Raw genomic sequence first — 14925 nt, 5'->3', positions numbered from 1 at the left:
TGTCTGTTTAACCCCATTCCCCCACCAATACACACCCCAGGAAAAGAGAAGAGAGAATAGAAAATAAGAATAGAATAGAAAATTAGAATAGAATAGAATAAAAATTAGAATAGAATAGAATAGAATAAAAAATTAGAATAGAAAATTAGAATAATAGAATAGAAAAATAGAATAGAATAGAATAGAATAGAATAGAATAGAATAGAATAAAAAATTAGAAAAGAAAATTAGAATAATAGAATAGAATAGAATAGAATAGAATAGAATAGAATAGAATAGAATAGAATATGGAATGGATAACTGGTTAATTGTCCTCACTGTTAGAAAGTTTCTCCTTAATTCCAGGTTGCTTCACTCTTTGATTCGTTTCCAAAATTGTTGGATGACTTCTTCTGATGCTTTGGAGAATAAATTGACCTCCTCTTCTTTGTGGCAGCTGCTCAAATACTTGGAATACTGCTAAAGGTAGATACTGGGCTTTTTAACCTGAAGGATAAAAAATGGCTGCCGGTTAAAACCAAGACCAGATACGCAGAAGGGAGCTCTCATCTTCGGTTCACCAGGCTGCCAGAAAAATTACCTAGGCCTCCTTTGGAGAAAGTCTCTTTCGCTTTTAATTTTATATTTTTATGTATGTATGTATTTATGTATTTATTTATTTTGTCAAATGATTATTAGATAACAGATATAAGTAAAAAGATAGTTATGAATACATGAAATGGGTACGTATAAGAAAAATAAAAAAAGAAACAATAGGACAGGGACATTGGTGCGCTTATGCACGCCCCCTACAGACCTCTTAGGAAAGGGGTGAGGTCAATAGTAGACAGTCTAAGGTTAAAGTTTTTGGGGTTTGGGGAATGAGACCACAGAGTCAGGTAGAGTATTCCAGACATTGACCACTCTGTTGCTGAAGTCGTATTTCCTGCAATCAAGTTTGGTGCGGTTTACCTTGAGTTTGTATCTATTGTTTGCTCTTGTGTTGTTATGGTTGAAGCTGAAGTATTCATTGACAGGTAGGACATTGCAATATATAATTTTATATAATATACTTAGATCAGACCGAAGGCGGCGTAGTTCTAGGTTTTCTAGGTCTAGAATTTCGAGTCTGGTGGCATAAGGTCTTCTGCAACGAGTAGAGGAGCGGAGAACTCTTCTTGTGAAATATTTCTGGACTTTCTCAACTGTATTAATATCAGATACGTAATGCGGGTTGCAGACTGATGAGCTGTATTCAAGTATTGGTCTAGCAAATGTTTTTGTATGCTCTCGTTAGTAGTGTGATATTACCAGAGAAAAAGCTACGTAGGATTAGGTTAACAACTTAATGCCTTTTTGACTATGTAGTTACAGTGGGCTCTAGCACTTAGGTCATTAGAGTTGAGTACTCCAAGGTCCTTGACGGAGTTTGGATCATCACAAGGCCTTGACTTATTCAGCTTGTATTTTATTTTCTGATATATATATTTTTTTGCCAACATGTAAGACATAGCATTTATTTGTTGAAGTGGTCTTGACTATTCAGCTTGTATTTTATTTTCTGATTTATTTATTTTTTTGCCAACATGTAAGACAGAGCATTTATTTGTTGAGATTTGAGGTTGCCATTTGTTTGACCATTCTGATACATAGTCGAGGTCTTTTTGAAATTTTGTTTCCTCCTCTCCAATCTCAAACCCACTGCGCTCCATGCTTTTACTAGGCAATTTAAATTTTAAAAAATATCCTTCCCTTATACTAGTGGATTTCTCTTTTCTTTTAAATTAAAGGATTTCCTGAATGAGTTTGACTCAATTTGTGCTAATGGGATTCCGTATCCAGAGACACACGTTGTTCTCTATTCCTGTGTGGTAATTGAAGAGCACGACAATAGTGGCAGATTTGCGTAGGCTAAAAGCGGCTTTGCATTTGGCAAGGGTGTAATTTAAGTGCGGTATCTGTTACAAAAGGAACACCAGCATTCGTATTTTCTGAAGGAAGGAGAAAAAGCAACGGATGGAAACTCATCAAAGAGAGAAGATACCTGGAATTAAGGAGATATTTCCTGACAGCGAGAACAATTAACCAGTGGAACGACTTGCCACCAGAAGTTGTAGATGCTCCAACACTGGACGTTTTTAAGAAGAGATTGGATAAGCATTTGTCTGAAGTGGTGTAGAGTTAACTGCCTAGGCAGGGGGCTGGACTAGAAGACCTCCAGGGCTCCTTCCAGCTCTGTTATTCTGTGTGTTATTCAGTGTGAGCACCTTTAAATACAGAAAGTCCATTTCAAGGCCACCCTTGCAGGAAATAATTGATTTCACTCTTCCTGGTACCTGGCTAGGTAGCAACTCACATCCCTCAATGACCAGGACCAGAGCTGATGCTTCTGTCCAGGGCTAGTTCAACAAAACTCAGTATCTGGAATGGTATAGATTCTCCTTCCGGAGCAAGGGGGTTGGACTAGAAGACCTCCAAGATCCCTTCCAACTCCGTTATTCTGTTCCAGATGCAGCGAATTGGCGGCACCCACAAAGATCTGAATCCTGCAGGCAATTGCGGAAACGAAAGTTTTGACTTGGAATACAAAGTGGAATACAAAGAATATTGACACTTTGGTCAATATTCCACGGGATATTTCCTTCCATGGGAGGGAGGGAGGGAGGGGCAGGAAGGAAGGAAAGGATTGGGAAGGAAGGAAGGAAGGAAGGAAGGAAGGAAGGAAGGAAGGAAGGAAGGAAGGAAGGAAGGAAGGAAGGAAGGAAGGAATTGGGAAAGAAGGGAAGGAAGGAATTGGGAATGAAAAAAAGAAGGCAGGGAGGGAGGGAGGGAGGAAGAGAGGGGCAGGCGGGCAGGAAAGAATTGGGAAGGAAGGAAGGGAAGGAAGGCAGGAAGGGAGGGGCAGGCAGGAAGGAAAGGATTGGGAAAGAAGGAAGGAAAGGGAAGGAATTGGGAAGGAAGAAAGGAAAGAAGGGAGGGAGGAAGAGAGGGGCAGGCAGGCAAGAATTGGGAAGGAAGGAAGGAAGGAAGGAAGGAAGGAAGGAAGGAAGGAAGGAAGGAAGGAAGGAAGGCAGGCAAGGAGGGAGGGGCAGGCAGGAAGGAAAGGATAAGGAAGGAAGAGAAAATGAAGGAGAAGGGAGGAATCTGGTGCCATTTTAATGACTGACTTCCTGCAAGCTTCCTTCTTGCTTCTTGGTACAGAGGTGTCCATCATTCTTCTGAAATTTTTTATGCTGCAAAAAAAAGAACAAGAAGAAGAAGAAGAAGAAAAAGACTGAATTTTAAACAGTGCTTCAGGCCAAAGAGGGGAGACAGGTGTTTTGTTTTTTTCCTATTTTTGCTTTATGTATTTATGAAAAGAACATCTTTGATGCTTTGGCTGTGAAGGAGAGAAAAGAAAAAAGAAAAAAAGACAGTGCCACGAAATAGATCGCATTTCGTCTTGTTAGCCGGTTTCATTAACGATCTCGCTCCCTCTGAAAAAAAAATGGGAAAAAATTGCTACCTCAGCTTTTATTTGCAAGCGTCCATTAAAAGGAAGGCTTCGGTCGTAAATATCAGAGCCGGAAGAGCTATTAAATATGGATGGAAGTTTAATATTATAATATTATATAAGTTTAATATTATATTAAATATGCCTTTAATATTCATTGCTGTTAAATTGGTGCCGTAAAGAGCCAGGTTTTTCTGGGGATGAATGGCTGATGTTCCTCTAGTGCCCCAGCTCAGCCGAGAGGGGAGAAACTAAAAGGTCCTTGTGCGGTGGCCTCTTCTTCTTCCACTGTGATGCTCTTTAGCTTTGACAGATTGTGGTTTACGTCAACAGACCTCGGTTTGCCCGGCTCCTTCCTGTGAATTCCTTCGCCACATATTGTCTGGAAAAAAAAGGACTCTGTCATGCACCTGTCGGAATCCGATTCAGAGGGGGAGGCCGAGCAGCTGACAGGGAGTGGGAGTGTGGCTCCGTTGGCTGTGGAGGAGGCTGGGGGAGGGCCAAGTCCAGCTGGGCAGAGCAGGGGAGAGGTAGAACAAGGGAGAGGGAGTTTAGAGAAAGACTAAGGCCCACCCCCTCTTCATCCTAGGGCACGCAGGGAGGAACGGAGAAGGGAGCAACGTGAGTTGCATGGCTTACGGGGGAGGAAAGGGCCCTGATTCCCTTCATTAGCTGCAGCTGAACACAGTGTTTAAAAAGGGAACTTGCACACAGCAAGTTTTTGGAAGCAAATTGTGAATTATCTGGTATCGGTGGAGGCTTATCTGGATTCCTGGCGTCTTCCCAACTGTATGTGTTTTGTTCAGGGGTGGGATCCGACCGGTGTAACTACGGGTTCGATGATTTTACTTTTTGCGCTCTCTCTTTAATGCAATCCATGCTTTGCATTTGGGAAGTGAAACTCTCTGTGCTGCCATCTCATTAGCCTCTGAAGTCAACAACCCTCTCTTCTCTTAATATTCCAGTTTGCCCGGTCAGCAATTAAACCTGGATGATATTTTGTTCTGCCTGGGGAAAAAAATAAAAGATCTCCAGGAATAGCTGATGTAGGTTTCCCAAAGGTTTTCTCTACCCGTGGTATATAATTAGAGGCTTGAATGTGCAAAAGCACAGACGGTGGAAAAATTCTCTCTCTCTCTCTCTCTTTTACCATCTTGTGAAAAACTCAAGATTTAACAGGTTATTTAAAAAAAAAAAAAACAGTAGGGTGTGGTTGTTTTTCCAGAAAACAAACAGCAATGGGGTTTCAAATCCGTCCCACTGTTTTTATGCCGAAAGGCGAGATGTATGTTTATAATTCAAAATCCAGAGCTGGTCTCGTTTGGGAATCAGCTGGGGGAAAAAAAAAAACAACCTCTGGGCTGCTGCATGAATTTGCATTCAGCAGGAAGGAAGGTAATCCCACAGAGGAGCAGAAAAGGGTATTTTTAAAAATGCAACCCATGGTGCGTTAAGACCGCTGTCCTCAGCAGCTCGCCGTGACCCTGGCCTTTCTCCCTAAGCCAACCAGCTGGATCTTAGAGGAACATATGGCTAGTAACTTCTGATCCTTTCTATACGAGAGAATAAATAACAACACGGGGCTAAAAATAGCTGCCCTGACATCCAAAGACGCAGCAGCTCCCAGGACTGTTGTTTTGCAGTGTGCAATAAATCAAAAGTAAAAATGGAAATGTCCTGCCATGCCCCTGTTGGAATCTGATTCCGTGGGAGAGGTGGAACAGCTGACAGAGAGTGGGAGTGTGGCTCTGGTGGCTGTGGAGGAAACTGGGGAAGGGCAAAATCCGGCTGGGCAGAGCAGGGGAGAGGTAGAGCAAGGGAGAGGGAATTCAGAGGAAGAACCAGGCCCACCCCCTCTTCATCCTAGGGCACGCAGGGAGGAACGGATAAGGGAGCAAGATGAGTTGCATGGTTTACGGGGGAGGAAAGGGCCCTGATCCCCTTCATTGGCTGCAGCTGGGAAGACTTTTTAAAAGGGAAAACTGCGCATGGCAAAGTTGCTGGAAGCAAAGAGTGAAATTATTTTGGTTTGTCAAGTCTTATCTGAGTTCTGGCGTCCTCTCCAGTGTGTGTGTTTTATCTTTTGACGTCTTCAATCCCTTATCCTGCCCTGTAATCCTGTAATTGCTGCAGTGTGGTTTGTGTTGGTGTTTATTTTTAATTTATATGTACTTTGAGTTTGGACGGAATTACTTCAGTTTGAAAACTGTTCTTGGGAGAGTTTTTTCTCCAGCCAATGATAACTGGACATTGGGGGCCAAGTTGGAAGTATTAAAGGGACTTTATTGCCTACTTTTTGTGACTTTGTTGCTTTTGTGCCATGCCCCGGATCATCACACATCCTATAATACAAACTTTGAAACCCTCTATAATAACACAAGAAGGCAGGACATGAGCTAGTCGTTTGCACTGATAAAACAGCGTATGGGGTCTGGGTTTATCCTCGAGAGCAGCTCCACCCTTCTTGTGCATTTTGTCTGGACGAGGAGTCTGTTTTGTGAAGCCTAGGTCAGAAAAGGGGCTTTGGGAGAAGGCTTGAGCTAGGTGGAAGAGAGGGAGCCATGGAAGGAAAGTGGTGGGTTCGGTTTTATCGGCCAGGAAGTAACAAGCACAGGAAACTTCCCGTAGTCAGCTTCTGTGGGACATCAACCAGAAGTACCTCCTGTCTCTTTTTTTGGCAGAGATAGGAGCGGGAACCAGAGTGCCCCCCCCTCCGTGCACAGAGTTACCAGGCTGCTGTTTGGGTTGACAGATGCAGCATTAATGTGCCAAATAGCTCTGATATAGCCGATGCGGGGGAGTGTTTGATATTTTGCGACGGGTTCTGGATTTTATTTTAATTGGTTGTTACATTGCTGGAGCCTTCCTTCCTAAACCTACCCTTTCCCTACTGCTTAAAAAGACATCTTTGGAGCTACTCTTGCATAAACAGTGTGGGTATTTTGCACGGATGCTTTACTTTTTCTATTCTTGTTTTTTACAAGCAGACCATCGTTCTAACACACACACACGCACACACACACTCCATTGATTGGAATAATATGCAGATTCTGTGCACTTCACACATTTTTTTTTTTTAAAAAAAGGAAACCTGTCTGAGAGCTAATGAGGTTTCCAGATCCACATCCTGCATGAATCAACTCCCTTTTCTCAACCTGCCTGCCTTAATGAAGGTTAAAGCTTCATCGGACTCCAGCTATTTTTGTGCTGGTCCTTGAGCCTCTATTAATATTTAAGAGGGTTGTTGTCGTTGTGTTTGTGTCCGTGTTTTTTTTATCGTGTCCACTTATCCTTATCTTGGGTATCAGCAGGACTTAGCTCATAAATCCAAAGAGCACTTGTTCAATGTTAGCCTCTTTCTTTTTACCCTTGAGAAGGAGGAGGAATCAATAGCCCGGTTTGGATAGAGCAACTGAAAATAAAATAAAAATATAAAATAAAACCAGGCGATTATGGAGCGTGTGAAGTGGAGTTTCCTCCGCAGCTCCCAGGTTTCCACCTCCTGCATGGCTGAGGGGGGCCAGGATTGAAGTCTGTTTGTCTGAGGATACCAGCTTAGGAAGAAGTTGTGTGGATGTGACAAAGGGCGACAAGGCGATCGATGGTTTGTGTTGAACCGGGTTGCCAGTCCTTCGCCCCAGAGTTGTGATCCTGGGGTCAGCTAGCTTGCCCTCTCTTTGAGGACTGAGACCTTGACATTGGTTGTCTGAAGAGCACCAGGTTGGGGAATTCAGGTGCAATTCAAGGTGTTTGACTTTTGCATTGCCCAGTGGTTTTTTTTTTTAAAGTGCTGTCCAGCCAGTATCCATGGAAACGATGGTTTTTCTCTCTTTCTCCTCCTCCTCCTCCTTCTCTTTCTCCTCCTTTCTCTCCCGCCGCTGCTCCCTTGCACAGATGACTCGGGCGACGATGAGGAGGAATCCATCTCGCCGTCCGACAAGAGCGAAGTGCATAGCACCGTGAAATACCTCTCCAAGAAACTGGACGACCTCAGCGCTTTTAACGACTTGATCGCCAAGCACGGGGCGGCTCTCCAGAGGTCCCTGAGTGAGCTGGAGAACCTCAAGTTGCCGGCCGAGAGCGGAGAGAAAATCAAAGCCGTCAACGAACGAGCTACGCTCTTCCGGATCACCTCCAATGCTATGATAAATGTGAGCGAGACTACCCGACCCACCCTAGCTGCTGGTGAATTTCGGGAGGGTGTGTGTGTGTGCGTGTGTGTGTCTTGGTGCCACGGAAAACGTTCCCTCCCCATTGCAGGTGTGAAGCAGGGAGGGGGGTACAACCGGAAAACGGCAGGGTAGGCATGGTGAGAGCTCACCTGTCTGAGCGTCCAGACAGGGCAGGTGTGTTCTCTTTCCTGGTTGTTGTTTTTTGGGGGGTGTCCTTGGGTTATCTGCTTCCAAGATGGGATTCAGCCGGTTTGGACCGGTTGTGGAGAACTGGTAGTGAAAATTTTGAGTAGTTTGGAGAACCGGCCAATCCCGCCTCTGACTGGCCCCACCCCCATCTATTCTCTGCCTCCCGAGTCCCAGCTGATCGGCTGGGTCTCCTTTGGTTGCCCTGCACAGGAGAAGGGAGCTGGAAAGCAGGTTAGTGGGGTGGGGAGGGAAGGGGGATTTTGCAGTATATCCTTCCCCTGCCGCGCCCACCAAGCCAAGCCATGCCCATAGAACACCACGCCCATCAAGCTACACCCACAGCTGATCCGCTGTGTCCTCTTTGGTTGCCCTGCACAGGAGAATGGAGCTGGAAAGCAGGTTAGTGGGGTGGGGAGGGATCGGCAATTTTGCAGTAACCTTCCGCCAGAAATGGGGAGGGAATGGAGATTTTGCAGTATATCCTTTCCCTGCCATGCCCAACAAGCCATGCCCAACAAGCCATGCCCCACCCACCAAGCCACACCCATAGAACTGGTAGTAAAAAATATTGAATCCCACTACTGGTCTGCTTGTGCCCCTTCCGTTCCCTGGTGGGTCAGACTACCTGTGCACAGAATATGGGGAGGGGTGGAGGCCTGGCTAGGATGCCGTTTGGTGCCCTCCCTCTCCTCTCCTTCCTGGACAGGGTAATGGGTTCATTGTGATGGCTTTTCAAGGTCAGCCATGGGGAGTATAAAAACAGGTGAGCTTCAGAGGGGATCTTGTGAGCTGGGAAAATGCAGATATTGGACATTTCCCAGAAGTCCCCAATTAGGAATTTTTTAAAAAGAAAAAGAAAAACCAGGAAAGTTTTATTTGTCACTAACCTACAGTGTGGTTGTATACATGGCGTTGAGGAACAGTTGTTTATTTTTGTGATACCTGTAGTCTGTTCCCTAGAGCAACCTTTCTCAGCCCTGGCTCCTTTAAGGCGGGTGGACTTCAATTCCCAGAATTCTCCTCTCTGCATGGCTAGCCTGGGGCATTCTGGGAGTTGAGGTCCAGCCATCTTAATGTTACTGAAATTGACATACTCTGGATTAGGGTGTCAATTCAAGCTGGCGGCGGAATTCTGGGAGTTGAAGTCCAGCCATCTTAAAGTTACTGAAATTGACATACACTGGACTAGGAGGTGTCAATTCAAGCCGCCTGGGGCATTCTGGGAGTTGAAGTCCAGCCATCTTAATGTTTTTGAAATTGACACACACTGGACTAGAAGGTGTCAATTCAAGCCAGCTGGGGCATTCTGGGAGTTGAGGTCCAGCCATCTTAATGTTTTTGAAATTGACACACACTGGACAAGGGGATGTCAATTCAAGCCGCCTGGGGCATTCTGGGAGTTGAAGTCCAGCCATCTTAAAGTTACTGAAATTGACATACTCTGGATTAGGGTGTCAATTCAAGCTGCCTGGGGCATTCTGGGAGTTGAAGTCCAGCCATCTTAAAGTTACTGAAATTGACATACACTGGACTAGGAGGTGTCAATTCAAGCCGCCTGGGGCATTCTGGGAGTTGATGTCCAGCCATCTTAATGTTACTGAAATTGACATATACTGGACTAGGGGTGTCAATTCAAGATGGCTGGGAATTCTGGGAGTTGAAGTCCAGCCATCTTAAAGTTACTGAAATTGACATACACTGGAATAGGGGGTGTCAATTCAAGCCGCCTGGGGCATTCTGGGAGTTGAAGTCCACCCACCTTAAAAGTTGCCAAGGTTAAACACGACCTTAGAGGTTGGATGAACTGAAGGCTGTATTGTATGTCATGCTGTAGAAGAAACGAGGAACTACTGTAATCGATCCTGAAATTGTGAAATCCTGCTGGCGGAAAGTGAAACCCTCCATTCTTTTCGTGTTACTTGGAGCTGTGCAAATCTTGGCATGAAATGTAATTTAATGCATAGTGCGGCGACTTGGAGATGCCCAAGGCCCATATTTTCTATCCATAAATGCTGTGCTAATACGTGGTCTCAGTTGTACTCTGATTTTGCGTCCCCGTCTGCTCTTTCGAATTGGAGCAGCTCGGTTCTTTATGAAGCCCTTTGATATTCCACCATGGCCACCCATCTGTCGCTCCCCTCTTCCCAGTGCTTCCCAGTTTAGTCATCCAGTCCAACCCACCACCCAAGCAGGAGACCCTATGGTGTAGAATATATGGGTATAGGGTATTTATATATATGATGTAGGGTTTCCTGCTTGGGTGGGTGGGGGGGTTGGACTAAATGGCCTCCAAGGTCCCTTCCAACTCTGTTATTCTATATTCAATGGGACAGAAGTTGCCTTCGGAGGTTGTGGGAGCTTCATCCCTGGAAGCTTTCAAGAAGAGGCTGGACATGAACACCAAGCCATGTCCGCCCAGTCACCTGAACACCAAGCTACTCCCACGAACTAAGCCACACCCACAGAACCGGTTGTTAAAAAAATTGATTCCCACTCCTGGTGAAAAATTTGATCGCTGTTTTTATTTCTATTTTGAGGCACCCCGAGGGATGCTGACAGTCACTTTTGAATCCCTGTGAAAATCAAGGAGAGAAGCCACTTAGAACTTAGGTGCCGGCTTCTCTCCCGTCCTCACGCAAGGAGTTCTCCGCCATCGTCTGATCCCTTTTCCTCCCTTCCTCAGGCCTGCCGGGACTTTCTGGATCTTGCAGAGGCCCACAGCAGAAAATGGCAACGGGCTCTCCAGCATGAATGCGAGCAGCGCATCCGCCTGGAGGAGACCATTGAACAGCTAGCCAAGCAGCACAACAACTTAGAACGGGCTTGTCGGGGGGCGCCCAGTCTCTCCGCGAACCCTGCGGCTCACGCATCCCGAGGTGAGTGGCCTTTCCTTCCAGGGGTGGGATTCTATAGGCTCGCACCTTTTCGCTAGAACCGCTTGTTAACATTCTAAGCAGTTCGGAGGAAATTACTGGGCTAATCCTGTAAGGAAGGCAGGAAGGAAACATTCTGGTGTTGCTTACAGAAACTGCCTCTCCGTTAACCCTTATTACATTCTTGGCAAGACTAGACTTCCTGTCTCAGGAACATCTCTGGAGTTTTTTTCCCCCTCCTTTGCTGGTACTTTGCTTGTGTGGAGCGACCATTCAAAGTTACAATGGCACTGAAAAAAGTGACTTATGACCGTTTTTCACACTTACGACTGTTGCAGCATCCCCACAGTCACGAGAGGCCAGGCGAGGAGATGCGTGCCTCGATGTGAGTGATGTTGAGTTGGCCACGCCCAGCCAGTCACATGACCACCAAGCCACGCCCACCAACTAAGCCACGCCCAGAAAACCGGTTGTTAAAAAAATTGAATCCCACCCCTGCTTCCTTGTCGACCCAGGCAAGACGGGGTGCTTCTGTCGGGCGTGTTGAAGGCACGTATGTAGCAAGAGCTGATATGGGTTATCCTGTCTCTTGCAGGAGGAGGAAGCGTGCAGAGCGGAAAAGCAGAGCCCAGTGACGAAGATGAGGAGACGGAGTACTTCGATGCTATGGAAGACGCTCACGCTGTCATCGCAGTAGCTGCAGAGCCTTCAAAACATCACCGGTAGGTTTTTGGAGCCGTTGTCTATGGCAGGAGTGTTGAACTCAGTTTCATTGAGGGCCGCATCCGGGTTGTGTTTGACTTCGGAGGGCTGGGGGTGGGCGTGGCAGGTGGGCGTGGTCATGGTGGGCGTGGCCAGCTTGACCTCACTCGTGTTGGGGGCACCTGTGATGACCAAGTGCTGAGGCAGGACTTCCTTGAGACCCACCCTCACATTATAATCCTTCCTTCCTCCCCTTCCTTCCCTTCCTTCCTTCCTTCCTTCCTTCCCTCCCTCCCTCCCTCCCCCCTTCCTTCCTTCCTTCCTCTCCTGGCCTCTCTTCTTCCTTCCTTCCTTCCTTCTCTTCCTTCCTTCTTGTTTTCCTTCCTCGTTTCACCCTTCTTTCCTTCCTTCCTTCCCTCCTTCCCCTCCCTCCTTCTTTCTTTCTTTCTTTCTTTCCTTCCTTCCTCCTTCACCTCCCTCCCTCCTTCCTTCCTTCCTTCCTCTCCTGGCCTCCTTCTGTCCCTTCCTTCTGTCCCTTCCTTCCTTCTCTCTTCCTTCTCTGTTTTCCTTCCTCGTTTTCCCTTCCTTCCTTCCTTCCCTCCTTCCCCTCCCTCCTTCTTTCTTTCTTTCCTTCCTTCCCTCCTTCACCTCCCTTCCTCCTGCTTTCCTTCCTTCCTTCCTCCTTCCCTCCTTCCTTCCTTCCTTCCTTCCTTCCTTCCTTCCTTCCTTCCTTCCTTCCTTCCTTCCTTCCTTCCTTCCTTCCTTCCTTCCTTCCTTCCTTCCCATCTTCTTTTTTTGCCTTTCCTCTTTCTCTTCCTCCTTTCCTGTCTTCCTTGCATGCTCAAATGCAAAAGAAGCACTTCCCCTTTCATTTTGTTTTTAGTTTGCTTTGCTAGTCCCCTGCCAGAACAAAAAACGGAGCTCGGGGGGGGGGGAGCAGGGGCGTGCACGTCCCCCTCCCGGAGCTTCATTTTTGCTGGCAGAGGCGCCACGGCCTGGTCCTGAGGCCAGCCCCGCAGGCCAGATCTAAGCCCCCTGTGGTCCGGATCCAGCCCACGGGCCTGGAATTTGACACCCCTGGTCTACGGGGTTTCTTCCCCTTCGCAGCTTCGAGGTGGGTGGACTTCAACTCCCAGAATTCCCCAGCCAGCATTTTTAAAAGAGGGATCACTACCCACTTCCTGAACCCCTGATTCTTCCAAAGTCTTATTCTTTCTGACCCTTCTCTGCTTACGGTCCTCTGGTTCCCTCACTCTCCACGACCCCCCGCCTGGTCCTCACCCCTCCCTCCTCAGGGGTGGGCGTCAAAAATTTTTAGCAAAGGGTTCTCTGCCTGGTGGCTGGGTGGGCGTGGCCTAGTTGGCCTCCTGCATCATGGCGGCGGGGGGGGGTTTTTGCCCTCCCCAGACTCCGGAGGCTTCCCTCGAGCCTCCAGGAGGACGAAAAAGGCCTCCGCGGGCTCCGGAGGCTCCCTGGAAGCTAGAAACGGGCCCATTTCCGGCCTTCTCGAACTCCTTCTCGGAGGAGGCCCGTTTTGCACCCTCTCCAAGCCTCCATGCGCCCCCTGCACTTACCTGCTTCCAAAATGGGCCGCTTGGGGACTCAAGGGAGGGGAGGGGAGGGGTGGGAGGGGCCAGCCAGGAGGGGGATATTGGGGGGGGGGTTCCGAATAGCACAGAATCTTAGACAGGGGCTATCCCGAGCCCCCAGCATCCCACCTGGCCCTTCCTGCATGGCAGGGAAAGTTGCCCGCCTGCCCATTGGTTGCCTAGACCCAGAGCTTGGAGAAACAGACCGGGTCAGAATGTCAGGTGGCTCATTTGCATATCGGAACCCCCGTTTGTGATCTTCTCAGGGCCCCCCCGCTCGACGGGCCCTGCTGGGCAGCCTGGCCATGGTGGCCAGCGGGTCAAGAGACCATGCCCCATAGCTTTTGGCATTGCCACTGCCACTTTTGTGTTCCCCACAGGCACACCAGCAACAACCTTAGTGTGGCCAGTGAGAGCTGTTCCGAGGATTGGAGCTTCAGTGGTAACGTAAGTATCACCGGGTAGCGGTGTGTGTGGCGGCAGCCGAAAAAGTGAATCCAGTTGTGGGGTTTGTTACAAACAGAGGCGTAGAATCAAGATCAAGGATTAGGGCTGCTTTGTAAAACCCTAGTAAGGCCACACCTGGGATCCTGCAACCAATTTTGGTCAGCGTACTACAGAAAAGAGGTGGAGACTTTGGAAAAAGTTCCGAGAAGGCCGTGGTGGGATTCAAAATACTTTTACTATCGGATCTGTGGGCATGGCGTGGCGGGAGTGGCTTGGTGGGCGTGGCAGGGGAAGGATATACTGCAAAATCCCCCTTCCCTCCCCACCCCACTAACCTGCTTTCCAGCTCCGTTCTCCTGGGCAGGGCAACCAAAGAAGATCCAGCCGATCAGCTGTGGGTGTGGCTTGGTGGGCGTGGTGGGTGTGGCCGTGGGTGTGGCAGGGAAGGATACTGCAAAATCCCCATTCCTCCCCACCCCACTAACCTGCTTTCCAGATCCCTTCTCCTGTGCAGGGCAACCAAAGGAGACCCAGCGATCAGCTGTGGGTGTGGCTTGGTGGATGTGGCTTGGTGGGCGTGGCAGGGATACTGCAAAATCCCCTTCCCTCCCCACCCCACTAACCTGCTTTCCAGCTCCGTTCTCCTGGGCAGGGCAACCAAAGAAGACCCAGCTGATCAGCTGTGGGTGTGGCTTGGTGGATGTGGCTTGGTGGGCGTGGCAGGGGAAGGATATACTGTAAAATCCCCCTTCCCTCCGCACCCCACTAACCTGCTTTCCAGCTCCGCTCTCCTGTGCAGGGCAACCAAAGGAGACCCAGCCGATCAGCTGGGACTCGATGGGAGGCAGAGAAGAGATGGGGTTGGCGGGGCCAGTCAGAGGCGGGATTGGCCGGTTCTCTGAACTACCCAAAATTTCCGCTACCGGTTCTCGAGAACCGGTCCGAACCGGCTGAATCCCACCTCTGGGCTACAAAGCACGCCAGGGTGGGTGGGGCCACTGGAAATCCCACCCTGGCTTGTCATGACCTTGGGTTCGATCCCTTCCAGGTGTTTGATGCCTCCACTCACACGAACCTTGGTGCTTCAAGCAAGTATGGGGTCGCCCTCAAGAAGAGGCGCACTCAGATCCCAGACAAGCCCAACTACAGCCTTAATCTCTGGAGCATCATGAAGAATTGCATCGGTAAAGAACTGTCCAAGATACCCATGCCTGTAAGTGGTTCCTTCTTCCACCCCTTTTCGTGTCTGGGGGGGCTTCTTCTGGGGGCCTTGAGCTTCAGCACCTGGCCAGTCTCCACCTGAAGACCAGCCCTAGTGAATGTACAAGAGAAACAACACAGGTGGACTGAGTCCACTCGGCCTTTGGGCCAAGGACAGCAGAGCAAAAGAAGTAGAAATGGAGGGTTTGTGGGATGACCCGGGGCGTGGCACAAAGGCAACGCACTGGGAAGCGGCATATAAGTCTTAAGGGCCAGTGCTA

The 14925-nt window shown here is 48.3% G+C and overlaps 1 protein-coding gene across 3 annotated transcripts in view; it reads left to right on the top strand.

The window, feature by feature from the left end:
- OSBP2 (oxysterol binding protein 2) overlaps positions 1–14925 on the top strand; it is a 54070-nt gene that overhangs the window by 25885 nt on the left and 13260 nt on the right. For all 3 annotated transcript variants that reach the window (XM_087942620.1, XM_087942621.1, XM_026688003.2), the window contains 5 exons: positions 7367–7623; positions 10517–10709; positions 11302–11428; positions 13378–13444; positions 14493–14657. In XM_087942620.1, coding sequence (XP_087798746.1) covers positions 7367–7623; positions 10517–10709; positions 11302–11428; positions 13378–13444; positions 14493–14657 — 809 coding nt within the window. The remainder of the gene's footprint in view (positions 1–7366; positions 7624–10516; positions 10710–11301; positions 11429–13377; positions 13445–14492; positions 14658–14925) is intronic.

This window comes from Notechis scutatus, chromosome 13, assembly GCF_049901735.1.
Source record: "Notechis scutatus isolate UNSWTSFEM ecotype Mainland chromosome 13, rNotScu1.2, whole genome shotgun sequence".
Lineage (NCBI taxonomy): Eukaryota > Metazoa > Chordata > Lepidosauria > Squamata > Elapidae > Notechis > Notechis scutatus.
This window is presented reverse-complemented; position numbering and strand designations above follow the sequence as displayed.